The following is a 27,672-nucleotide window of genomic DNA, read 5'->3' on the forward strand; positions in this document are numbered from 1 at the left end:
TTTGGTGAGGGACCTTGTCAAAGGGTTTCTGAAAGTCCAATCACATTATATCCACTGGATCACCCTTGGGCACATTTGTTGATCCCCCAAAGAATTCTAGTAGATTGGTGAAGCATGATTTCCCTTTGCAAAGCTGTGTTGACTCTTCCCCAACATATTGTGTTCATCTATGTATCTGACAATTCTGTCCTTTACTATAATTTTAACCAATCTGCCTGGTACTGAAGTTAGGCTTATCCGCCTGTAATTGCCAAGATAACCATGGGAGCCTTTTTTAAAATTTGGCATCACATTAGCTATCTGCCAGTCAACCAGTACAGAAGCTGATTTACACAATAGATTACATACCACAGTTAGTAGCTCTACAATTTCACATCTGAGTTCCTTCAGAATATTATCTGGTCCTAATGACATATTACAGTTTATCAATCTGTTCCAAAACCTCCTCTATTGACAACTCAATCTGGGACAGTTCTTCAAATCTGTCACCTAAAAAGAATGACTCAGGTGTGGGAATCTCCCTCACTTCCTCTGCAGTGAACACCGATGCATAAGAATTCATTTAGTGTCTCTGCAATAGCCTTATCTTCCTTGGGTGCTCCTTTAGCACCTAGATCTGGCTCCACTGACCGTTTGGCAAGCTTCCTGCTTTTGATGTACTTTAACAACAAATTCAGTTGTTTTTTGTGTCTTTTGCTAGATGCCCTCCAAATTCTTTTTTGGCTTGCCTAATTATACTTTTACACATGACGTGCTAGAGTTTACGTTCCTTTCTATTTTCTTCAGTTGAATTGGACTTCCAATTTTTAAAAGATGTCTTTTTGTTTCAAACCACCTCTTTTACTCTGTTGTTAAGCCATGGTTGCATTTTTCTGTCCTCTTACTGTTTTTTTTATTTGGCATATACATATAGTTTAAGCCTCCATTATAGGGTTTTTAAAAGGCTTCCCTGAAGCTTGCAGGCATTTCACTCTTGTGACTGTTCCTTTTAATTTCTGTTTAACTAAAAAGTACTAATGGAATCATGGTATACTGATATATTCTCAATCTTTGAAATGAATCAAACTTAAAAACCCACCGATTAGAAAGGATTGAAGAATTTTGTCATATCCCATCGCCATCTATTGGATACCAATGGAAACAGCAGAAAAACTAAGGGTATGTCTACACTGCAACGTAAGTCCAGGGTTAGGAGAACTCAAGTTAGCAGATCTTAACATTTATTAGCCTAGGGCTTTAGTATCTACACTCGTTTACAACCCTGCGTTAGGAATTGTTGAACCCTGGGTCCAAACCTGGGGATCCAGCACCTTACACTGCATTATGCAAGCCAAACTCCAACCACCCATAACCCAGACTTCCTAATGTCCTCCTAAGATGTGGCCGCTCTAGCTCTTTGTTTGTGGTGCAGTGTGGGAAAATATGACTGTTCACAGGACAAAGAAAGTTGGAGTATGAGATTGTTGAATACTTTTGGCAGACTCCCAGAGCACAAGTCCAGTGATGCTGCATCTACACTGCAAAACAATAGGGCTTAAACCCTGGGTCCCAGCTTGACTCAGGCTCAGACCCTCCACTCTTGTGGGGTCCTGGGACCTCAGGCCTGAGTCTTGGGTTAGCACGATTTGTATGTAGATGGAAGGGGGTTAGACATGAACCTGAGTTTGAACCCTGGGCTTACATTGCAGCATAGACATACCCTAAGAGAGCTGAAATCTGAACACCCACATGGCATGTGTCCCATAGGAATAGAGGGATAGGCCCCTCCAAAGAACCCATAAATTCTAATATATAAACTGAGGTCACCATGTGCTCAAGAGAATTGACTGAACCCAACAAGAAGTTGCAGAATCCTAAGAACAACTGCCATGCAGAAAAGACTCTTCGCCATCCCACGGTGAACAGAAAAAGTGGATAGATTTCATTTCAAAGATTGTATTTCCCCTTCTATTCTATTAAGAATAAGCAAGTGTCCTGATTTGAGAAATATCATTCAAGTTAAAACTTGACCTGAAAAAAGCCCAGCTTTAAAAATAATAAGTTAACACTCCCTGGACTGAATAAAAAGGGGTTATTCTACTAAAACTTATCCAATTGGCAAACTGAGTTTGTTAGATTTTAGTTGCAAAATCTAACTAGCAAATTCATAACCTGATCCCCCTTTCCTATTTACAGAGGTAAGTAAATGGACAGTGGAAGGATATTAATTACTTTTTTAAAACATCTAATTATCTGTAAATGCACTATTTAATTTCACTACTTCTGCATACTCTCTAGTCAGACAATACTGCTAAATTTGCCTTTTGCCAGTTAACTTTTACTCCATTCTCCTGGTCTCCACCTGAAAGCATAAATCAGCCCTCACCACAGAACAAGTGCTCTACTTGCTCTAAGGTTCTAACTTCCCTTCTGAAATTAGCTGATTAACAGCTTGCAATATACCTGCAACTACTGTAATTATGTTAGTATTTAACCTCCGTAGAAAATTTCAATAAGAAATATTGCTGACTTGCAAGGACATAGTCAACTTATCAATGTTTTCATTCCTATGTCTTTTTGAAAGGTTGACTGCATGTAATGGCACTATTTAAAAAGTAATTAATTAATAGGTTCTGCTACTTATCTACATTTTAAATCTTTTTTTCCCAAACTGCTTTGTAAAAGGCTTTCATTCACTTAAAAATTTACATAGAATTATTCTCATGAAATAATAATTATTAGGAGGCTTTCCTCAAATCTATCAACAGCTCTAACAATACATCAAGAGAATACCAAAGAATATAAGGATGTAACAGAATTAGTAGAACTTAAAACTAGTGCATAGACAGCATGATTCTACTCTCACTGAAGCCAACGGAAAAGCCTCTATTGAATTAATGGTGCAGAATGATACAGAACGCCCAATCCAATGTCTATTAAAAGCAACATAAAGATTCCTTTGATTTTAATGGGCAGTGGAGCAGGCCCATAGTGAGCAAGACTTGTACACTAAAAGGCAATATGACCAGATTGTGATCCGCTTGCTCCTAATGGTAAACAGTTACTCACAGTCTTCACAAAGTCTTTATGGCTGAAGAGAGACAGAAAACAAAACTCACTGTTTTCTAAAATGTACTGCACCTAATAAGGTTTATTAAACACAAAAAAGACAGTTGCACTGTTTCAAATAAATTGTTGGCTATTTTCACAAATGCATCAATTGTGCTGAAACTTAATCCTCTTCCTTTGAAAGTCCTCTACAGGATGTTCCTCTACTTCCTTTGAAGTTCCTCTATTGGAGTCAGATCATTTTTCCTTTCATTAGGATAAAAGTCCAACAGAACCAACTTCAAAATAACAGAAGGAAAACAGAACTGAAAAGAGAAATATGTTTCATAGGCAATGAGTACCTCTGTACTAATGGTAGAGTATTAAAAGTGAGAATAATATTTTCCAAATTCATTTTCATATTTTAATTTTCTGAGATCTTGAGAATAAATACAAAATATGCGTAAGAAGGCAGAAACGTAACACATGGCTCAGGCTTTTTACATCCTACTGGATTTTTTTTTTAATTTCTTCCATTTCAACATATATTTGGCCCCAGACCAAAAATATGGCAATTTTTCATCACTCAAAATAAACGAAAAAGAAATAGTACAATTCCTATTTTGTAAATAAATAAACAAATAAAACAAAATAAACATTTTCCTTTTTTCAACCCACTGCAGTAAGAACCGGTAGCATGACATATCAACCTCTCCTGCATCAAGTTCCACAATTCAAGCACTAACTGGACAGTCACTTTTATTCCTAATGTGGCTGTGAAAATCTTGAACGTCCTGAAATACTACAATTTACCCAACCTTCCAAACAAATTGTTAAGCTCATTATAGCTATTAACAATTTTAGTATCACGCATTTAAACAGATATCAATATTAGCTCTACTAGATTAATCTGACAATTGTAAGACATATTTATTTTACCTCCAAAAGAGATTCCTCAAGTTTAGCTAATTGAATCTTCTTATCCTCTTCCTGTTGCAACAGTTTTGTCTTCTGTTCTTCCAAATCCGGTTTTTCATGCTGGATAGTTAAAGCTAAAAGCTAAGAGGAAAGCAACATATTCAACAAGAAGGAACAGAATACTAACCTCAGTAATATGTATGCATCAACTTTGGCCACGTACATTACTAAAAAATGAGTACATTTTTTAACACATGCTTAAAAGCTAGAGTCTTTAAGTCCAGCATTATTTCCTTTGTGTGTGCAAAATACAGTGAAGGTAAATGAAGTACATTGTGAGAATAAGTAAAAGAATGGGCTACAAAGGCTACATCTACACTCCAAGCTAGAAGTGTGAATCTCTGCTCATGTAGACTTACTTGTACTAGCTTTCTGATTTAGCAAGCTAAAAATAGTAGTATAACTACTGAAATGCAGAGAGCCGCGGCACGGGTTAGCCAGACGAGGTACAAACTCACCTGAATCCTGTGGATAAATACCTGGAGTGGCTAACCCATACCGCACAGCTGCTGCTCCTGTGCTACTGCTACTACACTACTATTTTTAGTGCGTTCGCTCAGATGAGAGACAGCACAGATATGTTTATCCAAGCTGGGAAGCACACACATAACAGAGACATAACCAAAAAGTATATCCAATGAGAAATAATGGTAGTTTCTTACATGTTTATTTGGCTTCTTCGAGCAATGTATGCTAACACAAACAGTCTTCCTACCAAAAGCTGAAGACAAGAAAAAGCAAAGCTTTTCTTTTATCACTTTCTCCTAAGAATGGAGCTGGTTGACTTTCTAAAGCTGCTCAGTTGTTTTCCTGTTTTCAGCAGGCAGAGTGAGTTGTATGTCTGGGTAAGCTAGACATTTCGAGATTTTCCTTTTTCCCCAATGTCAATTTTTCACTCCATTCTATGTTTGTTAGTTTTGAATATAGCTTCACAATAAGTAGTGTTTTGAAGTGCTGAGGGTTTTTGTAATTCCTAATTTTTCCTAGTGGCCCTCTATTTGTCCCACTTTTCTCTAAATGTCATAGACCAAAGTCTCAGCAACTCCACCAACTTGGAGGAAGTTAAGACCTAACACATTCAGCCTTTTGAATTCATTAACCTCTTCTTGACCACAAGGCAAGGTACTTTGACACCAGCAGTACTGTTTGGAAAGATAGAAGACTGCAGAATGGTTCTGCTAAAATTTCAAAAGCATCATTAATGTTATTACAAATGAAACTAATAATTTAGGGCTTAATCTGCTTTAGTTGAAATCAATGGAGAATTTCCATTTACTTCACTAGGTGTAAGGTGGATGAAGACTCTTACATCTGCCAGTCTATGATTTGGTTGTAGGGTACATTAAAAAAAAAGATTTAAATTTGTAATTTAATGTAATGTATTTAATTATTTTAATAATTTTTGTGACCATTTTTGTCCTGCATTATATCCCCGTTGTCCTCACAACAGATGGGAGATTGCAGCTAGAGTCTCTCAATAGGGGCCTCAGCCAGGTCTATGTTGGCAGAAGTCAGAGTGTATTCTAGATACGAATGCAGCCCAATGTCCATTAATCATTATTATTTTATTATAAGAAATGTTAAATGCCTACCTGTCCTCTTAAACCACTTCTTGTTGTAGTAAAGTTAACTTCAGTAACAATGGAAGCTGCATCAGGTGGAATAAAGGGATTTGGGTTTCGTGTTGACAGAAATAGGCGGAATTCTTCATTATAGTCAATGATTTTGTCACCTATTTGTACAGCATATCGTGGTCCTATTAAAAATACATAAATATTACTTTAGACGTGATTAGAATTCCAGAATTTTCAACAAAAAAAAAATACCCCCAGTGTGAAAGAACTTGAGAACTAAAATTTAGGTTTAGTTTAAAAGAAATAGTTTTATAAAAAACTAACAAAATATTTTCATAAATATTATAAAAAATAAATTAAACTATTTTTATGAGATTAACTTTTCCCTATATTGTCGGAAATACAAATACAGTAGCATTGTGCAAGTGCATTAGAACCAGATACTAAAAAGACTCAGACCAGTCTGCTCTAATTATCCAAATACAAAAAAGTAAATGAAAAGTGTAAATGGCAAAAAATACATTAGAGGTAAAGTAATAATAATAATAGTCAGAGCCTCAGCCCAGGTAAAATCTTCTTTGAGCTGCTTCAGTGATGCAAAGTGGACTCAAAATCATCCCAAGTTACACAATTGAGGATTCCTCTCTTGTAGAGGAATCCTCTTGTGGTTTATATTCACCCACTCCCCACCCCACACAGGAGACATTTGGGGCATATTGGGGGCAGGTGGAGGCACAACCTGAGCACTCTGGCTATCCTGGGACCAAGAAATGCTCCCAGCTGATGTAAATTAGAGCAGACCTAAGGGTACTGTAACTTGTTCTAGGGGTCATTCTCCCCTCCTTTCCCCCCACTTTGACCCAGGATCCCCTTCCTTCCTTACTGTGTGGTGCTGAAGTCATGTTCAGAGCAGTTGAGGACTGACTCCTAGAATTTGTGGCATATTACTTGTAACAGTACTGAGGTATGCACCATTCTAGAAATGCAAAGCAGCTATAAACTCAGCTTAATTGGCTAGTTTAAATGGGTTAGTAGACATTTTGTGTTTCTGGGAGTGGTGTAAACCAATAGGAGTTTACCAGTGAATCTCACCCCATTATGTGTGGAAAGTCTTCAGGTGAAACCTACTGTTGCTGTGTATTAGTAGTAGTTTCAATATAATTTCTATAACTCTGTGTTGTACATTTACAGAAAAATGCACACTATGTATCTAAAGATGCTATGATAGCTAATCATCAGACTATGAAGGTAAGAAATATTCCATTAATCACTACAGGTAGTTCTTTCACTTAATGCATTTAATTTAAACACAATGTGCAAGATACAGTTAATTAACACAGCTGTAAATGTGCATTACTGAAAACTTTGTCAATACCTGTAACAATCAGAAGGTTCCCAATATGCCTGATATAAGAATCAATTGTGGGACCAGCCTAATGCAGCCAACCGGAGAAAAGAGGGGGCATAAGGCTTATCATGATCCCCCTGCTTAAGCAAAAGATCATCACTTTAGATGTGGGGAGAGAGCAGATGCAGCCTGACTTCTACTTTCCCTCAGAAGCAGGTTAATAAGGAGGGGGCAGAGGCTTGGTTTTGCCCTGAAATGCACCAATCAGTGGATTTTGCAGGGTGCATCGGAAGGTAAACAATCTACATCTGGTACAGGCATTGCACAAGTATTTACCTTCCGGAAGCAACAGGGCAGCAGGGAAGAAATTGTGATGCAGAGATGCTCTCCAAGTCACAATTCCTTCCCAGAAAATAAGGGACAGCACACTCAGCTACAAGCAAAGAGTCAAAATAGCCCTAAATATAAATCTGTTACAAGTACATTGTTACTGGTGAAGGCTGTGTGTACCAGTTTAGATTCTTCACCAGGGACCAACATAATTTTCAGGCCTCTGTTGTAAAAATGTCAAATCAAAAACGGAATCTGTATAAGTACAAAGTGACCGCAATATACCAAATCACGTTTTTTTTTATTAACAAGTCAAGAAAAGTTGACAATCATTCTTTTAAAATGACTCAAAACAAAGCACTTTCTTCCATGAATATACTATGAAATGTATACCAGTTTTTATTGCATTTTATTCCATCAACTCAGTAGACTTGATAACCTGTGGGTAACTATTTACCTCCTCCATCCTGAAATCATTTTGATGTTTCTGTGCTTTTTCTACGGTTTTCTAACAAATTAAAGAGAAACTGCAACACTAACAATCTAAAAAGCTGATTTCCAGCCCTAACTTAAGGCCCCTCATTTTTGGACTCTGTAAGGACCAGAGATTCCCAACAAAAGCATGTGCTTCAAAATACCACTAGAAAGTCAACTTAAATTTTAGAATGGTTCAATCTGTCTTGTTTTATTCTATTTGAGAAAATTTTAAATATGTTTAAATAATCCTCACAGTGGACAAGCATAGGTCTGCAACGCAGTTCACACTTTACATTGATAGTGGAGGGTAAACATAAAAGAGCAAAATCCTAACGAACATTCATGTTTCTAAAAAGTAACTGATTTAAAATTAGATTCTGTATTAAGTACATTGATTTAATTCACAGATATCTAAAACAGCTCTCTCTCAAACTGTGAGGCATTTACCTTGAGCAATAAGATCTTTTCTTAACAGTGGATAAAGAACTGGCTCTACTCCATCCATCTCCTGTAGAATAAGTGTTTTCCCAAATCTCACTGCCAGCTCAAGAGCAGTAATGAAGCTAGCATCCTGTGTAAATAAAAATTAACACCTATTGATTTATTTAGTTCCTGAATATTAATACATTTCTTTTTCAACTATGGAAACATTGAATGTTGTGCAAAGAATCTGTACCTCCTTAAGGATGCACACCATAAGATGCTTTTGTCAAAAAAGTATTGTAGTTACCCATAACTGTTGTATTTTAAATATATTTATCTCTGCAGAGTCACATGCTAGGAACAGCATGCCCTGCCAAGCAAGAATTTAAAGGGTCAGAGTCAAAGTCAGGTTTCAGGGTTTGAATTAGAAGGCGAAATCCAAATCAAATCAAGGCTGAAGCCAGGAGTTCAAGAGCAAGGAGCAGGAATGGTCATGGCAGCTAAGGGAGATCGACACTGTTGCCTGGACACTTCCTGGAATGCCTGCTGGGTTTACATAGGGCAGAGAGCCTATCAGGAGTCATGAAGTTGCTGCCTTTCAGACCCCTTGAGGCAAGACTATCCATGGTCTATGTCCACAGCCAGTCATGAGCAGTGACGCACAAGCTGATTCCAACTGTTGCTGTACGGCAGCTGTGGGCAGCCTAGCAGTTCTGCAGGCCTAAGTTCTAGACCCAAGGGCTTTACAGTAGTTCTTCATGGCAACAACCAATAGTCCTTTTTACATCTAAGCTACGAAACCTGGTTTTGTCTGGTAAATCACAGGACTTTGGAAAAACTCTAGTAAAGAAGAGATGAATTCAGATGAAAGTTGGAGACTACTTTAGTAAAAAAAATTTGGATGTGGTCCCAAGGTACCTTACCTTTATTAAAAAAAATAAAAAGAGCATGAGAAAAGTTCATCATAAGAACTTGCTGCTGTGAAATTATTCTGTGTGGAAGCAACATAAAGCAGATTTGACAGGGACAAGGATCTAGCCCTATAATTTTAACAAATCTCATTTCTGTGCTACTCATATCAACCTGTCATCTCTATTAAAATTGTAATACAACTGTAATACAATTTTAAAAATTAGTGAAGCAGAACACCAAATTTGTTAATACAGGTAAACTTTTAATGTTAAAAGTATGTAAAATGTGAATTGAATCTGCCAATTTTGGTGCAATATATATATTTAAAGGGCTTCCTGGTCGTTTTAAAAAGAGTGACTGCATATGTAGTTATTTCCTCCTAGAACTTTGTGTGAAATGATATGATCCCAGGAACCTGGCTACATCATCAGTGAATACCATCACACTTTCCCTCAACCTACACCCTGGGGACCAAGGGCCAGCAGAGCTCAGCCAGAACTGATGATCTAGGATTAGGAGTAAATACTGGACCTGTTGGTTAATAACTTCCAAGCGAGATTCTTTCAAATGTGTCTTCAACCATTCTGTTGCCCTTGAAGAAGGATCTATCAAAAAGGGACAAATTCGACTCTGGAAAAAAAAAAATATGCTACAATCTGGTTTTAGGAAGAAAATATGAAACTAACAAATTTCTTCATTTCCAAAAAATATAAGTAACACTGAATAATTAGAAATTTCCACAGTTGTTATTATTACTGAGCTGCTTGATCAAAGGAGGCAGCCTAATAACAGAACCACAACAACTGATTCCGGCAGAAGAAGACTAATATTTTGTAATACAATTATATTCCCTGGTGTTAGGTCCCCTTCCCAGAAGTTAGGCACATCTGCTCCATCTTCCTCCACTATTACTATATTGTCTGATACATCCTTCCCTAATCACCTCTACCACCACTTTGTGCCTTGTTAGAAGTATGTCTTCACCTCCCCCGCCCCCCGGTTTTCTTTTCCCTCTGACAAAAAATATAGCACTTTTCATCTGTATATCTCAAAGCACTTTACAAAGGAGTATTATTATGGTCATTTTATAGACAAGGAAATAGGTAAAAACAGTAGTTTGTCTATAGCCACAAAGAAAGTGAGTGTCACAATCCTGCATACACTACTGCGTGTAGTGTTTTGTATTATAATTAGTACCACTAGGACATCATCACATTATAACCTTCATATTGATGATGTCGTAGGCTTTCTTTTTAATAAAAACTCATTTAAATAATCGCTGATGCCCCAGTGGAAAACTATAATATGTTATCAGCATAAGGATGATATCAAGCTGTGTTAGCCATTAGTAAGCTGGAATTTATATTATGACAAGGTATATGCTACAAGGCTGAGAACAGATGTAGGGGATGCATTTGAAACCCTGAGATTTTAACTCTTCCTACACTACCTTATATTTAATTGTTCAACACCTTAATTGCTGGACATTTCCTAAGAATATAGAGACCATTCAGAGAGTGGTGTGCTAAGTGGAAGGAGAGTTTCTGCGAGGTATGGTCAAGTTTGGAAACTTGTCTTCAATAAGTCATGCCCAGCCCCGTTTCAACCTGCTCAAAAAACCCTTCCTCTCTTAAACTGATCTGTTTTAGACAGGGTTACAGTAGGAAGAAACCAGTATATTGCTAGCACCATGTTTGTATAGAACCAATTCTGCAGCATAAGACTCTTTGTCCACATCCCACTTTGGGTCTGAAGGAGTGGGAAATGTGGAGTATTAAGGAGGCAAATTAACAAAATGAAAGGGAAACAAGTTTCTGCCTTGGGGAGGGAATGGATACGTGGCTCCTGTATCTCATCTTAAAAACTAAGGGCTAGAGTGACAATGGCCATTTGTGCACGTGTCCAGTAGGACTTAGCTTCTCAACCGGTGGTACACATACCCCTGGGGATACGTGAGACACAGGCAGGGGGTATGCAGCGAAAAACCCAGTGAAGGCAGGCAGGAGGCAGCCGCCGACTTCTGGAGAAGCCAGGCAGCAGCGTCCTGCTTCCTGCCCGACCCCAGCTCCCAGCTGGGAGGTAGACAGCAGCCACCCCAGTCCTGGGAAGCTGGGTGGAAGCTGCCAGCTTATTGGGACGCTGGGTGGCAGCCGCTGGCTTGGGCAGCAACCGCTGGCATTTTGGGAACCCTGGCGGCAGCCACCTGCAACCCACCTGGTCCCAGCTCCCAGGTGAGAGCCCGGCGGCAGCCTCCTGTGCCCTGCGAGCTGGGTTCACAGCTGGGTGACTGCCACCCACGCCCCGGCTCTGAGCCGAGAGACAGTCTCCTGCACCCTGGCTTGAAGAAGGGCAACAGTTGCTTGCCGCCTGCCCACATCCCCTGGTCCCAGCCTGCACAGAAGCCTCCTCCACCCCAGCTCGGAGCAGGTGGCAGTTGCCCACCTCCCAGGCTAGCAGCCGGGTGGCAGCCGCCTGTAACGTGCTCAGGTGGCAGCTCCCCTCCCTAGCTCAAAGCCTGGTGTGCAGAAAGTCAGGTGGAGAGCCTAGTGGCCCACAGGCTTACTTGTCAATTTCACTGCTCTAATTGAGCAGCAAAAATGACAACTATGACAGCCCCAGATTTTACTAGTATAAAAATGTTAAGAGGGGCCCACACAGTGTGATTTTCCCCAGGCCCGCACTCCCCTGGGGATAGCTATTGGGAGCGCTGCTATCCACTCTGGTGGGCTGCTAGTGCCTGCTCATACCTCACAAGTTCCCGCCTATGTGAGGAGAACACCACGTGACCCTGCCATCAGACCATAGTGACTGGCTGGCATTGAACTTGGCTCCTATATGGAGGAAACAGATGAGGAAGGAGGGGAGAAACAGCAGGGGGGGTTGTGATCTGCTACAGCCACACAGCACTGAAGAACTCAGAACTCTCCTGCTTTACGAGAAATAGAGTCGTCCAGCGGTAAATGGGGAAAACGTATTTCTCACAGTGGAAAATTGAGTGTTGGGGTACTTATTCAAATTTTCAGAAGTTAGGGGGTACTTGCTACTTAAAAGGTTGAGAAACACTGCAGTAGGAGGGTGAAGCAGCAAGAAAATTTCCCATCCTTACTTGGCTCACAAAACAGCCAGTCATAATTTCAGTTGTAGAGACTGTTCCTTTTGTGAGGCAGAAAGCAAGCTGCACGAAAGGGGGACGGAACTACTCACGATAGTAAACTCAACAGATGGGAGATAGTATGTGGGAGAGTATCTGGGAAAACAGTGATTGAAAAAGCAGTGACTGAAAAAAATAGGAGTCATAGTGGACAAATAACTCAACATGAGCTCCCAGTGCGATGCTGTGGCAAAGAGCACTAATGCAATCCTTGGATGTACAGAGAGGAGTAGTGATTAAGAGCGAGGAGGTAATTTTACCTCTCTATATGTCATTGGTGAGATTAATGCTGAAACACTGCATCCAATTCCACATTTTCTACATTTTAAAAATTCTGTTGAAAAACCAGAGGGGTAGAGAGAAGAGCCACAAAAATTATTTGAAGGCCAGAAAAAACCTACATTTAGAGACTTAAAGAGCTTGTTCTTATATATGATCAAAAAGAACAATGAGAGGTGATATGTTTACAGTGTATAAATACCTTCACAGGGAGAAAATACCAAGTATTAAAGGGCTCTTTAACCTAGTGTAGAAAGGCACAATAAAAACCTATGGCTGGAAGTTAAAGCAAATTAAAAAAAAATCTGTGCTTTATTTCTAAGAGTGAGGGTGATCAACCACTGGAACTACCGAAGAAGTGGAGAATTCTCCATTTCTAGATGTACTCAAGTCTTCAAATCAAAGGTAGATATCTTTTTAGAAGATATGCTTTAGTCAATCACAAGTTATTGGGCTCAGTACAAGAGTAATTGAGTGAAATTCTACGGCCTGTGTCATATGGGTCAAACTAGACGATCTAATGGTCCCTTCTGGCCTCAAAATTTATGAATTTATAAATCTCTGTGTTTGCAGGATGTGACCATATTTTTTATATCTTAGCAATGGAATGGAGGATATGACAAAAATGCACATTTACAACACAGTGGATAATTCTCAAAAGAGTGTAATAACGCTAACGGTAACTCACATGTTTGGCTTAATTTGATGGACAGAGGGCTTTTCCTTTGGATTTTCAGATAAATATTATAAAACCAAAAAAGAAAAATGCATAAATTCTGGAACGGTTTTGTTACTTTCATTTTAGACAACTCAGAGCGGTGTACATAAACAAGCAGCATAAATCTTTATTTCTGTAACATTTGTGCGTTCAGTGTATTAACAAGATAATAAAGATGAATGAGGTTATAAAAGTACCCAGAAAAATAACCTACTGCAACCAGTTACAGTGAAAATGCCTCCAAGAGAAGAAACAAAAAATATAGAACTGTTTACCTGCAAGATCACAAGAGCATTTTCTATGGAAAGGTCATCTGAGGGTAAGCCTTCACTTTTCCAAATTAGTTGCTCACTCTCAGTGCACAGAAACCGCCGCATATCAAATTCTGGCAAATTAAAGATAGATTTATTCATTATATACCATGTACCTGTACTAACATTTATATTCTGTTTATATTATGTCATTAGTTACAAGAGATTCTGCTGTATACAATACAGTTCTGTATATTTCCGTTAATTTTTTTTTTTTTAAATAACGGCTATTTGCTATATCTCTGATGTTATAGGAGAGTGTTATTAATACAGAAATTAATAAAGAAATGATTGTCTTCAAAGGATCCCTCATTTTTGGGATAGACAAATCAACAATATTCTAGGTAAGAGGATCTATTCTTTCCATCTTTGCTTTCTCTGAAGTGATAGTGTGCCTCTATGCAATCAAAAGACATTATAATCTGTTCAGGTTATGTTGTTATAAGTATTTGGGAAGACACACCCCTGGAAGAAGAATTAATTTTTGTCACTTTCTCATCCAGGGATAACAAACTCAGTTAGATCACTGATGATTCCCAAAGCTGTGCCTACCTGTAACTACAGTATGTAAGAACATAAGAATGACCATAATGGATCAGATCAATGGTCGATCTATCCTGTCTCTGACAGTGGACAGCGCCAGATGCTTCAGAGGGAAGGAAAAGAACAGGACAATTCTAAATGATCCAACCCCTGTCATTCAGTCCCAACTTCTGGCAGTTGCAGATTTAAGGACACCCAAAGCATAGCTAACAGCTACTGATGGACCTGTTCTCCATGAATTTACTTAATTCTTTTCTGAACCAGTTATACTTTTGGCCTTTACAGCATCCCAATCCACAAGTTGACTGTGCAATGTGTGAAGAATTCCATTTTGTTTGTTTTAAACCTGCTGCCTATTAATTTCATCAGTTGACTTCTAGTTCTTACGTTATGTGAAGGGGTAAATAATACTTTTCTATTCACTTTCTCTATACCATTTAATATTTTAAAGACCAATCATATCCCCTCTTAGTCTTTTCTTTTCTAAAATGAACAGTCCCTGTCTTTTTAATCTCTCCTCATATGGAAGCTTCTCCATACTCCTAATCATTTTGTTGCCCTTCTCGGCTCCTTTTCAATTCTAACATAGCTTGTTTGAAATAGGGCTACCAGAACTGCATGCAGTATTCAAGATGTGGGTGTACCACAGAGTGATATAATGGCATGATGATATTTTCTGTCTTTTTATCTGTCCCTTTCCTAATGGCTCCTATATTCTGTTTGCTTTTTTGACTGCAGCTGCACATTGAGCAGATGTTTTCAGAGAACTATCCACAATGATTCCAAGATCTCTTTCTTGAGTGGTAACAGCTAATTTAGACCCCATCATTTTGTATGTATAGTTGAGATTATGTTTTTCAATGTGGAGTAGTGTTATTAATCTGTCAAAGCATTATGAATTTCCAAAATGTATAAACAAAAATATGTATTAGAATTATCAATATCTCTCACTTTATAAAATTAACAATATCTCTCACTTGTCTTCATATCAAAGAAAATAAGATACGTACTTTCAAGACCAGCTGATTTTGTCCATTCATCCAAGCTAACTTTTCTCTGATCTTCTGGAGCAGCAGAAAGATAAGTAATAAAAGCAGCAGCCAACTGAGCTCTTTTAGGCAGAGTAGTTAGTTCATCTGTTATCTCTGAAACCTAAAAAAAAAAAAAAAAAAAGGGTACATAGTGTATAAGTTTATTACACAAAAAGCTACATAAAAAGGACATTAAGTTTGCAATGTCAAGCACTCAAAAGTTAGGAAATGCCACAATTAAAGCTGCCTGTGTATAAGAACTTGGGACCATCAGGATTCTGAGCCATCAACACTTTCTTATTGCTACTGCAAGCTCAGGCCAAGTCCTGTGATGCTAGACACTGCAGAAAGTACCACCCAGAGGACCCTGAGTAATAAACACCAGGAAGCTATCACAAGGACCTATCTAAGAAACAACAGACTGCCTGCTTGCTTCTGCTCCAGGCCTTGCCTTACTGTGAATCCTAGACCCTGGTTCCAGACCTGGTTTGTTCCCAACTCTGCTACTCCTTCTCCTAACTGCAACTTGGTAACTGACCCTGACTTCCTGGCATCCTGACCCATCTTAAACCCGACTCTGCTACTCATCTCCTGACTGCAAACTGGTATCTGAGCCATGCACATAGGCAACCCACAGCATGGCCCTGACATTGTGCAATCTTAATTTGGCATATGCCTTTATAGGTATATGAATTACGATACAGTTTCTAATTACATGACTGCAAACTATTTTTCCACCCTTGGCTCCCAGGCCCAGTCCCTTGCCCAGCAAGTCTCAGTTTCCCCGCCGCCCGCTCCCCCTCTCCCATCCTTCCCCCTCCACAACTCAACTCCCACTCCCATTTTTTCCTCTCCCCAACACTGCCAGCCTCCAGTCCCAGTCTCCCCCTTCTCCAGTTCCTTGTCTCAATCTACTCTCCCTATATGGCCCTGCAGATTTTGGCTCTTCTTCTCAATGCCTTCAAATCAGGCACCTTCCTCCTCAATGCTGACTGGTCCCAGCACGAGTGTCATTGAGAGCACAAGATAGGCAGTCCCCCTGCTCTCAGTTCCGACCTAGCGTGGCCCAAAGGAGTCCAGGGCAGCACTAGTAATGAAATCCCAGCTCAACCCTGGGCTGGAGTATGCTCCACCATGCAGATGGACTCTCCAGGGAATTTAGCAGCTAAAATCCATGGATTTGGCGAACAGTTAAAGTTTGACAAAGTTATAAGCAACTGACAATGGAGTCTTACAATGAAAAATGTCAGGCAACCTTACTAATAGGTGATGCTGCCAGCCCTAACTATAACATACACATACATACACAATATTGCATGTATATATTATACACACGCACAAAAAATTGCAGAGCCATGTGTCATGCAGAGCCATGTGATTGGGGGGGAGGTGGGCATTTGTTATATTGTTTAACATCAATATGTCAAAATCATAATAATCCATGTGAGATATACCATGTCAGGTACTGTTAGAAAGGCTATAATGTGCTAAGTAAGATGATGATGTTTATGTTCATGTGTTATATGTAAGCTGGAAGATATGGATATGGTTGATATATCTGTATTTCAAATTGTGCTGGCTGGGTAATGCCCCAGACAGGATGGCCGCAGAACAATAGCCTGCTTAATGGCCATTAAGACATTCCCAAGAGCAAAGGGCCAGGGAGAGAAGCCAGAGATATACCTGAAGAGTCACCAGGACTTGCTCATGTGACTCTGGACTACTTGCCCATGTGACTCTGGAAACCATTTTGGTTCCTGTGAAATTCCACAGGCAGCATACCAGATGAGGCACCAGGACTGGCCCATGTTACTCTGGACTCCATTTTAGTTCCTGTAAAACTCCACAAACAGCATGGCCAGGGCCAGAAGGTATATAAGACAGAGGCCTGGGGAATCCATTTTGTCTTTCAGTCGGGATTCAGCTTCAGCTACCAACCTACCTCTGGATCACTTCATCTGCAACTGAACTGAAGCTGCGAAACAAAGGACTGAGACCCATCCAAGTACTGGATGTATACCAGAGGACTATATAAACCTGCAAACTCCACAATTCTCCCAGAAACTTGATCTATATGGACTTTCAATCATTTGTATGTATCTGATTACTTTAAGCTTTTAACATTTCTCTTATGGTTTGTTTCTTTCTTTTAATAATAAACCTTTAGTTTTAGCTACTAAAGGTTTGACTGGCAGCGTGATATTTTGGGTAGAATCCAAACTTACATTGATCTGGTACTGTGGCTGACCCTTTGGGGTCAGAGGGAACCTTTTTGGCAAAGAGCATAGAGTTTAAATAACTGGTCTCTTTACTGGACCTAGTGCTGATTGGGAGCCAGAGGCTGAAATGCAGTAAAGGGGGCTGTGGTATTTGTATACTGGCTTCTTGATAACCAGTTTGGGGGACTCAGAAGCACAGTCTGAGGCTGGTTGGGAAGTCTGACTTCAGGGTCACCCACCAGTGCTGGGAGAATCTGCTCTCCTTTTACAGCCTGCCTTGACCTTGGCATTACCAGGTGGCTACCCTGAGCACGGGATGGGTCCCACCATGTGATAAAATGAATTTACCATTTACCTTTGAATACCTCACCTCCACTACCCACTGACCTATCCCCACTAGGAAATATTCTAACATTCTGAACATTTGAGTATATTCAAAAAGCTGCCACGTTTTTTTAAAAAACCTCAACCTGACAGAGAAAAGTTTCCCTCTTTCACACTAATCTCAGATTTGGGACTCATGCAATTCTCATTAAAGTCAAAGAGAGTTTTTCTGTTGCCTTTACTGGGAGTTGAATAGGACTCCTTCTTCTCTAAAATGAGTGACCCAAGTTTCAGAATCAACAATACCTAGCCCTGGACCAGTGACACATTTAGGAGTCTGATTTCTTGCATACCATTAGCAGGAGATTCCCAATTTCTCAAGGGAAGGACCTGAGATTTGAAAAAAATGGTTAACTATCTTTTTAGAACTGTTGTTCTTCGAGACACGATGCACATGTTCATTCACTATAGGTGTCTGAGCACCTTGTGCACAGTTGTCACTGATTTTTGCCTTAGCAGTACCTGTCAGTGCAGCACAAGTGCCCTCCATTGCCTCACACCACTGCACGCAGACATAAAGGGCCGTGCTGTCTCCGATCCCCCTCAGTTCTTTCCAACCGGAAAGATTCTGATAGAGACGGGAAAGAGGAGGGTCGTGGAATGGACATGTGAAACACATCTCCAAAAAACAACTGTGATGGAAAGATAGGTAACGTTTTTTTCTTCAAGTGACTGTACCTGTCTATTCCACTGTAGATTCGAAGCAGTTCAAACTGGCAGTGGGCTCAGAATCTACTTGAATAAGGACTGAAGGACTACTCAGCCGAATCTGTCATCCTCTCTGGATTGATGATATGTGGCACAGTCAGAGGCAAACGGATGGCGCAATGAGCAAGTTGCCACCCTACAAATATCCAGAATGGGAGGGAACCCTAGCCAGAAAAGCCACAGAAGCCACCATCGACCTGGTCAAGTGAGCCATCACTTTATTAGGAGGTGCAATATTGGTCAATTGGTAGCATAAACAAATACAGTTGGAAATCCAAGTAGAGATCATCTGGAAAGAGACTGTGTGGCTTTTAGTCAGTCTGAAAATGTGACAAAGAGTTGAGACAAAGACATAATGGTCTAGTCCACTCCAGGTAAAAAGCCAAAGCTTTTCTAACATCTGAAGTGTGGCATTTTTTCTCCCCTTTCCTCAAATGGGACTTTGGAAAGAATGCTGGTAAATAAATTGCTTGATTCATGTGAAATTCAGAAACCAATTTAGACAGGAATTTTGCATGAGGCTTAAGGAAAACCTTGTCCCTAAAGAAAATTGCAGAGTGGCTCTGATACCAAAGCTTGCTGCTCCCATACGCTCCTGGCCAAGGTTATACCAACCTAGAAAGCTACTTTTATTGACTGGTGCAACAGAAAACAAGTTACTAACAGCTCAAACAGGGTGATCCATCAACTTTTCTAGAACCAGATTTAAACTCCACTGTGCAACCAGATCATAGGTATAATCTGAGCAAACGCTTTAGAAACCTGATGGACATGGAGTTCAAAAAAATTGATTGGTTAACCACAGGCAAGTGGAAAGCTGAGATAGCTTCCAGATGGACTCTGTTGGAACTAAGAGCCAATCCTTGCTGTTTCAGAAACAGAAGATAGTCCAAGGTATGTCTAATTGGAGCTTAAGCTGGGAGAATGCCTTTTTATGTGAAACAGATGGAGAATCTCTTCCACTTAGCAAAGTATGTAGACCTACTTGCAGACTTTCTGTATTCAGTAGCACTTCCTGCACCCCCTTAGAGTAAACTTGCTTCAAGGCTATCAGCCTTGAAGCATCCATGCTGTCAGGTGAAAGACCTGAAAGTTTGGATAACAAAGGCTGCTATTGTCCTAGGAGATGAGATCCACATCTCAGGAGCAACAGTGGAGATCTGACCAATTGGGCTAATAAGGTTGAAAGCCAATCTCAATGAGGCCACGCAGGGACTAATAGAATAAGGTAAGCAGAATCTTGCTTGACTTTGGATAAGATTTTGGGCATGAATGGAATTGGAGGAAGGGCATACACCAGCCCTCTCAACCAAGGCAGAAGGAACACATCTGTTGGTGAACTCGGGCTGAGGCCCATTCAGGAACAAAAAAGACATTTTTGTATTCTCTTTTGTTGCAAACAGGTCCACTTGGGGAGTTCCCACCACTGGAAAATGGACCTGGAAACATCCAGTCAAAGAGACCACTCGTGATGGCCTGCAAACAACCTGCTCAGGTGATCTGCCAGAGTGTTCTGAGCGCCCGGAAGGTAAGCAGCTTTCAGATTGATGGAACTGGTGATGCAGAAATTCCACAGGAGGTTTGCCTCCAGTGATAACTTTGTGGATCAGGCCCCTCCTTTATTGTTTATATAAAACATAGCTGCTGTGTTGTCTGTGCACACCAATAAGTTCCATCCCCTGACGTGCGGAAGGAATGCCATGCAAGCTAGATGGATTGCCTGATATTTAGATGGAGACTTAGATCCAGGGGAGTCCAAAGGCTCTGCGTCTGAAGTAAGCTCCCCAACCTAGATCCAATGTATTTGTGACTAGAGTGAGAATCTGTTGTGGAGGGGCAAAGAGAACCCCCTCACAAACATTCATAGGTTCTATCCACCAGTCCAGGAAAGATAAGGCCTCAGTGAATACTTGGACCACCCTGTCTATATGATGACGGGCTGGTGAGTACACTGAAACTATCCAACCTGGTAGATGTCTGAAATATAGTTTTAGCAGGTTGCACCACATAGGTGCATGTTGCCATGTGTCCTAGAAATTTGAGGCAGTACCGAACTGTGGTGACAGGGTGCGCCTTTAGATCTAGAGCAATGAGTCACATTGTTTGGAACATCTACTGTGGCAGGGAAATCCTGGCCTTTTTAGAGTCCAGGACTGCTTTAATGAATTCTGTTCTTTGAACAAGATACAGGATGGACTTCTCTGTATTGATTAGTAGCCCCAGTGTGTCAAAAGTAGGATTAAATAGTGGCTATGCTGGAGAGTACCTGAGACCTGGACCTGCCTCTTATTAGCCAGTCATCCAGGTGAGGAAATACACTACTACAGCCATGCATTTTTGTGAAAACACGAGGCACTGTTGATAGTTTGAAAGGCAGCACTGTGAATTCACAGTGGAATCCATTTTCCCACTGTGATAGTGGAATCCATTTACCATGAATCCAAGAAATTTTCAGAGGTTCTGGTGAATTGCCACGTGAAAATAAGCATCTTTTAAATTGAAAACAGCATACCAGTCCCTTGGATCTAAGGAATTGATAAGACTTTAGAGCGACCATCCGGAATTTCATTTCATTTAATTTCATAGGTACTTGTTTAATTGCCTCAGATCTAAAATAGGCTTGAGACCTACCTTTGCCTTTGGATTAGGAAATAGTGGGCATAAAATCCCTTCCCTCTGAATGAAATGGGAACTCCCTGTATGACCCCCATAAGGAAGAGACTGAACCTCCTGAAGTAGCATGCTCTCGTAAGAGGGGTCCCGGAAGAGGGACAGTGAAGAGGAGTGGGAAGGGGGATGTAAAAATAAATTGAAGGGTGTATCCAAGTTCCACTGTGTTTAAGGTCCCTCTGATCAATGGTGATATGGGTCCAAGCACTTAGGAAGTTGACAATAATAGGAATTGAGAAAGATGGCACTGTGGGGAGTGGTACATTGTTCTCCACCAGCTGGTGGAGATGACTGCTTAGATGATCCAGGCTGCCTAGAAGAACTGCAGAGGAGGATGGAGGAAGAAGATGCCTTTTGCAACCCCCGCCTCTCTTTTTGGACAGGTCCTGGGAACGCAGCAAGTGTGGCTGAAACTGTTGGGAATGCTGTGGAAGGAATGGCTTTCTTTTTGCATATAGATTACCAGAGACTTAAGGTCATCCTTGAATCCTGAAGGCTATGAAGCTTCTTATCAAGTTTTATTGGAAAATATTGAGAGGCCTTCAAATGGGAGGTTTTGAATCGTTTGTTGCACCTCAATGGGGAGGCCTGATGCCTGCAGCCAAAATGAACACTGAATCATGATAGTGGAGGCCATAACTTGAGCTGCAGAGTCTGCCACATCCAGTCTCACCTGCAATGCTGTTCTGACAACTAATTTGCCTTCCTCCACCAAAGCAGAGAACTCTTTCTTTGCCTCATCAGGAATCTCATCTTTGAACTTCAGGATATTATCCCACAGACTGAAATCATAACGACGCAGCAGAACTTGTTGGTTCACAATCCTGAGCTGTAAACCTCCTGTGGAATAAATGTTTTGGACAAACAGATCTAGTTTTTTTTTTCCTTTCCTTTGGAGTTGAGGCATGGTGTCCTTGCCTCTCCTTTTCATTGGCAGCCTTGACCCACAAAAAATCCTGGAGGAGGGTGGTTGTAAAAGTGTTTGAATCCCTGTGAAGGGACATAATTTTTCTTCTCCACCCTTTTGGCAGTGGGAGGCAGAGAAGAAGAGGTCTTCCATAAAATCTTGACAGGCTCCAGAATAGCCTCATTTATAGGGAAAGCTACATGTCCACAAGCTTGTGTGACCTTTCTTGTACCTTTTCTGGCTGGATATCTAGAGTTACAGACATCCTCTGCAACAAGTCTTGATGAGCTCTAAAACCATCAGGAGGGAGGTAGGTAGACTCAGCCACTACTGCCTTATCAGGGAACGATGAAGAAGAGGCTAAAGGTTGTTGAAGAGGTCCCTCCTCCAACTCCTCTACAGGGGAGTCCCCAGCATGCAGTCTGTCTGCACGGTAATGATCCCAGTATTAAGGGTATATAGTGACCTTCCTACAGATGCTCCCAGCGCCTGGCTGATGTAGAGGTGCGGGAAGGGAGCAGAGAGGTTCTGGAATGTGGAGAGAAGCCCCCAGGAGTTCAGAAGGACCATTAATATGGAGGTGGTACCCTCATCCAAGTAGGTCTACCAGAATGCCAAGGCTGTGGATGGTATCACAGCAGACAGGCACCCCACTGAGGCTGCTGGGCATGTTCAGATTGGGACATCAAGGATCCAACTTTCAAGTCTGATGTAGAGTCCAAATAACAGCTAAACCTATTGATGCCAGGCAAAGAGATTCCAAGCCTGGAGAAGGGGGTACCAGCAAAATCATCGTTGGCTTACCTCTAGAGGCAATCCGTCATAGAGGTGCCGCAAGAGTAGAAGTGGTCAGTATCGAGTAGTGCTCTGGGGATTGGGCTGGGGCCACAGGAGCATGTGGTTCCAATACCAGTGTAATGCAAGGCTCTTGGATCATGGGAGAAGACAGTATCAACAAGTTAAGCAACTCTCTGGCTGCCTCAAAACCCTCACATGTTGACGACACTGGAAAGGACTCCTGACCCTGTGGTACTGAGAGGTGTGCCGATCCTTCACATATTGTTCTCAACAGACCCTTCCTGGGTCCCGGAGTCAGCAATCCCTGCTGGCTCACATATTGCTTCTGGGGGATACGACTGGGGGATAGGACTGTTTTTAATGTCCCTCTGAAACCTTCCTCTTTGAGGATCCCGGTACCGAGTCCTTAGGAGACTTACACAGTCTCTTCTTAGGCACTGGCAACACAGATCTGCCTGAGGATTCTGTCAGAATGGGAGGAGCACTCCTAACAGATTCAACATGCTCTCTACGCATTCAGAGTGGGAGGGTTCTTTCTGATGGCAGACAAAGTGCAGACTCCTTGAGCAGATACTTGAGTCTGACAGCTCTGTCCTTTTTCGAACAGGGTTTGAAACCTCTACAAATGTGATATTTGTCACTTACACATGCCTCTCCCAGACACTTAAGGCAGCTGGGATGTGGATCACTCACTGGCATAGATCTGTTACATGAACAACAAGCCTTAAAGCCAGGAGAATGGGGCATCAGTCCAGTAACGAGCCTGTGTCTAACCAGGCACCAGTAACCCTATGCTAAAAAGATAGTATTCCAAATGTAATCCTATAACTATTTACAGATATATTATACAAGACCAAAAACTAATGCATTCCACTGTAGGGGCGTGTGTGTGTGTGTGCCTCAAGCACAGTTGTCAGAGATTTTTCCCTTAGCAGTACCTACCTGTTGGGGCAATGCAGAGCTTTATGCCTCTGTGCAGTGGCACAAGGCACCAGAGGGAGCTCACACTGCCCCGACAGATACTGCTAAGGGAAAAATCTCTGACAACTGTGCACAAGGCAGACATACACTTACAGAGGAAAAGACGTGAAATCACTTGAAGAACAACTGTAAAACTGTGATATTTTCATTGTAGAAGAGTGACAGGATCATTTTGGGGACTAGATTCTCTGCAGCACCCTGTTTCTGTAGCCAACAGGACATCTCCAAAGAAGCCAGCTGCAACTTCACAATGCTAAAGGAAAGAAATCCTTAACTGACAATTAGCAGAGATGGCTTGAGAGAAAATATTGTTTTTCCCCAGTATCACTAGATACCAAACTGTGATAAATTAAACACATAAACCAAGATTTCATAAGTGAACCATGATCTTGCATGCCTCAATTTTTCAGTTCCCAGCATGAAACACATAAAAGCTGATTGTGAGAGATTTCTGAAAAATCAAACCTGTTCAAAGTGTCTCAAAATTGGGCAACCAAACTAACTGGACATTTTTTATAATCTTGGCCATAACAGTCACAAGACTTTTGTGACTCAAAACAGTTTTACACCAAGAAAATTGTAATACATTTTATCATATTAATTAAACAGTGAATTTTGTGCACATTCAGACCTCATATACCAAGAAAACCTAAATAATGCAATAGGAGAAATTTTCAGAAGAATTTAAAATAAAGCTTTCAAATGGTGACAACTGCTTTCAAATATAATGGAATAAACAATTATAGGCTGCAATCGAGTGCCACATAATTCGTATTCTACAAGCACATTGTATGATCATAGAATTGCCTTTTAAAAAAAAGAGAATATAAATTATTAAGTCAAGTTTTTTTAAACATCTATTTTATGAAAGCTTCTGCAACAAACCTGTGTGTTCCATCTCTTGTGCTCCCTGTCAAGCTGATTAATCAGTACCTCTGCAGCTTTCAGTGTTTCTTGTGCTTTAGCTACTTCTGCTTCAAGTTTAGCTGCTTCAGTTGTTCTACGCTGGAACCTGTAAAAATACTATGCTTTTAAATTATTGTCAAGAACCAATTGGTATACTTTTTTTTTAATTGAGAGGCTCTTTTTAAAAAATTGAAGGTTTTGTTTAAGTTCCCAAATCATTAATCCCCCAAATTCTGCTCTAAATGCCCAGTCCAAACAACTAAACTGGATAACTTTCCAGACAGGAAGGAAAAAATCCCCCATTTCATTCATTCATTTCATTCATCCCTCATTTCATTCAGCCCTTTTGCATCTGAATGGGAGGTGCGTCAGATTTTCCCGTAAGGTACACAGTTCACATATCATGCAGATACGATAAATCCACTATGGAACATAATATTGAAAATCAGTTCCTCTTTTACTTAACAGCTGATACCTGACTTGATCATTCTGAGACTTTCCATTGACTTCTGTGGGTATTCCACTTTGGAAAGGGTTAGGAAATGCCAGCTCTCTCAATTACTGTACATATTAGTAGTATCATCAAACGTAACAAGAGAAACTGCAAAATACTGAAGTCAAGTCTTGGCAGGTAACAGGCTTCTCTATTCTCCTTAAAACTTATAAGAAATGCTATGGACACTGATTAACTACTTTGGCTCAGTACTATCTCATTTTTAACTGAATACACTTTGAAATATGGATTGAAAAATTGTGTGATATTACCAAAAGTCACCTACTACAGGACAGACCCAACAAGGAAAACAACAGAACGCCACTGACCATCACCTAAAGCCCCCAGATAAAACCTCTCCAGCACATCATCAAGGATCTACAACCTATCCTGGAAGACAATCCCTCACTCTCACAACCCTGGGAGGTAGGCCAGTCCTCGCTTACAGACAGCCCCCTAGCCTGAAGCAAATACTCACCAGCAACTGCACACCATACAATAGAAACACTAACCCAGGAATGTATCCTTTAAACAAACCCCGTTGCCAACTCCGCCTGCATATCTACTCAAGCGACACCATCATAGATCCTAACCACATCAGTCACACCATCAGGAGCTCATTCACCCGCACATCTACTAATGTGATATATGCCCTCATGTGCCAACAATGTTCCTCTGCCATGTACATTGGCCAAACCGGACTGTCTCTATGCAAAAGAATAAAGGGACACAAATCAGACATCAGGAATGGTAATATTCAAAAACCAGTAGGAGAGCACTTCAATCTTCCTGGACACTAAATAACAAACTTTAAAGTTGCCATACTTCAACAAAAAAACTTCAAAAACAAACTCCAGCGTGAAACTGCAGAGCTGGAACTCATATGCAAACTTGACACTATCAGATTAGGTCTGAATAGAGACTGGGAGTGGCTAGCCCACTACAAAAAATAATGTTCCCTCTTTTGACAGTTACACCTTCTCATCAACTGTTGTGAATGGCCTCATCCACCCTGACTGAATTTACCTCGTTAACACTTGCCCTCCTAACTGTGATGTAACTCACCCATCCTTGTATGTGTATATATACCTAGCAAACTGAAATCTCCATTTCATGCATCTGACGAAGTTTCTGCCCACGAAAGCCTATGCCCAAATAAATTTGTTAGTCTTTAAGGTGCCACAGGACTCTCACTGTGATTTTACCATGATTTTTATCAGTATCACAGTATTTATTCTCTGCTGAAATATGCTTTACAATACCTTTATAAAGAAATTATCTTTGGTAAATTTCAGTGAATAACCCTACAGAGTAGAATCTTGCTAACTAACACTAGTCACTTCAGTACAGTGCAAAATACTAAATGTTGTGAATTACTAATGAATAAGAAAACAAACCCCAATCAAAAAGCAAAGTTAATACATCACTAACTGTGCTTCACAACATGTTAACTATACATCCAAATATGCTAGTAAATTAAATGCAGTCTATTTTGTAAATATAATATACAGTAATTCAGCAATAAGAGACTTCACTGAAGCATCTAGTTTTAAATCTATGCTAAGTAGTTGGGAGAAATCACCAATATTTTTGTGCAAATGAGGAAGTGGGTGGTTTAGTAATATCCACATTAGTCAGGTTTTAATGTACTTATTGTAACAGAACATGAAAAGCATTAATTATCTTTCCTTTTTTCTAATGAAGGAACTATCTTTATAAAAGCCCTTGCATCGGGTATTTCCCTCTCCCTCTCTGCATAGTGCTGGTTATGCTTGGAGCTGTGTATTGGAATCTATCCGGTCAGAAGGAACTGAGCGGGGTTTGGGTGGGGGGGCAGGGGCTCCATCCTCTTATACCTTAGCTCAGTGATGTGCTGAAATAAAGTGCACTCGAGCTGCCCCGACAGGTACCCTAAGAAAAAAGGTTCTCTGACAACTGTGCATGAGGTACACACACACCTAGAGTGGAATGAACATGTGCAACACATCTCAAAGTACAACAGTTATGGAAAGGTAAATAGTTTTTTTCTTACTGATAATTTCCTTTATGTTTGCAGCACCTCCCACAGTTCTACCCACCCTAGATGGTTCATGAGTCAAGTCAGATGTTAAGTGGAATCATTACCCTATGCCTGTCTTCTTTGGTCTAATGTACATAGTTATTTTTTATCTAAGGAATATGTATTGATGATGTTACGCATGTTTTACATTTTGGGAATAACTAATCTGACAGCAAGCATGAACAGAGAGGTCTTGGACAGACCATGATCCATTACGCAGATCCACCTCCATGAGCTTCAGAGACAGGCGAGCAACCTAGAAATCCAGAATTGTGGGAGATGTTGCTAGTAGAATGGAAATTATTGATAAGATATTTTTTGTTATTGAGACTAATCAATGATCTCCCATTTGTCTTTGTAGCATCCCATCATATACTGTTATACCACAGTGGCATAAAAATGGCCTCTTTTTCTAATCTATGGTGGAATTTCTTTACTCAAATTC

At 40.5% G+C, this 27,672-nt stretch overlaps 1 protein-coding gene across 4 annotated transcripts in view; it reads right to left on the reverse strand.

Annotated features, from left to right (window-relative positions):
* The window catches only part of DYNC2H1 (dynein cytoplasmic 2 heavy chain 1), a 410,146-nt gene that overhangs the window by 249,822 nt on the left and 132,652 nt on the right, over nt 1-27,672 (reverse strand). For 3 of the 4 annotated variants that reach the window (XR_010923568.1, XM_067567730.1, XM_067567720.1), the window contains exons 61-67: nt 24,655-24,781; nt 15,082-15,223; nt 13,493-13,602; nt 9,601-9,699; nt 8,182-8,305; nt 5,598-5,761; nt 3,967-4,086 (exon numbers count right to left, since the gene is read on the reverse strand). Coding sequence is in view for 3 of the 4 variants with exons in the window: in XM_067567730.1 (XP_067423831.1) it covers nt 3,967-4,086; nt 5,598-5,761; nt 8,182-8,305; nt 9,601-9,699; nt 13,493-13,602; nt 15,082-15,223; nt 24,655-24,781 (886 nt within the window). In the remaining variant the exon portion in view is untranslated. Of the gene's footprint in view, nt 1-3,122; nt 3,354-3,966; nt 4,087-5,597; nt 5,762-8,181; nt 8,306-9,600; nt 9,700-13,492; nt 13,603-15,081; nt 15,224-24,654; nt 24,782-27,672 lie in introns of those variants that run through there. The other variant, XM_067567735.1, reaches the window with a different exon arrangement.

The sequence above is a fragment of the Emydura macquarii genome, unplaced genomic scaffold (genome assembly GCF_026122565.2).
Source record: "Emydura macquarii macquarii isolate MOO-44397 ecotype Brisbane River unplaced genomic scaffold, CSIRO-AGI_Emac_v2 contig_318, whole genome shotgun sequence".
NCBI lineage: Eukaryota > Metazoa > Chordata > Testudines > Chelidae > Emydura > Emydura macquarii.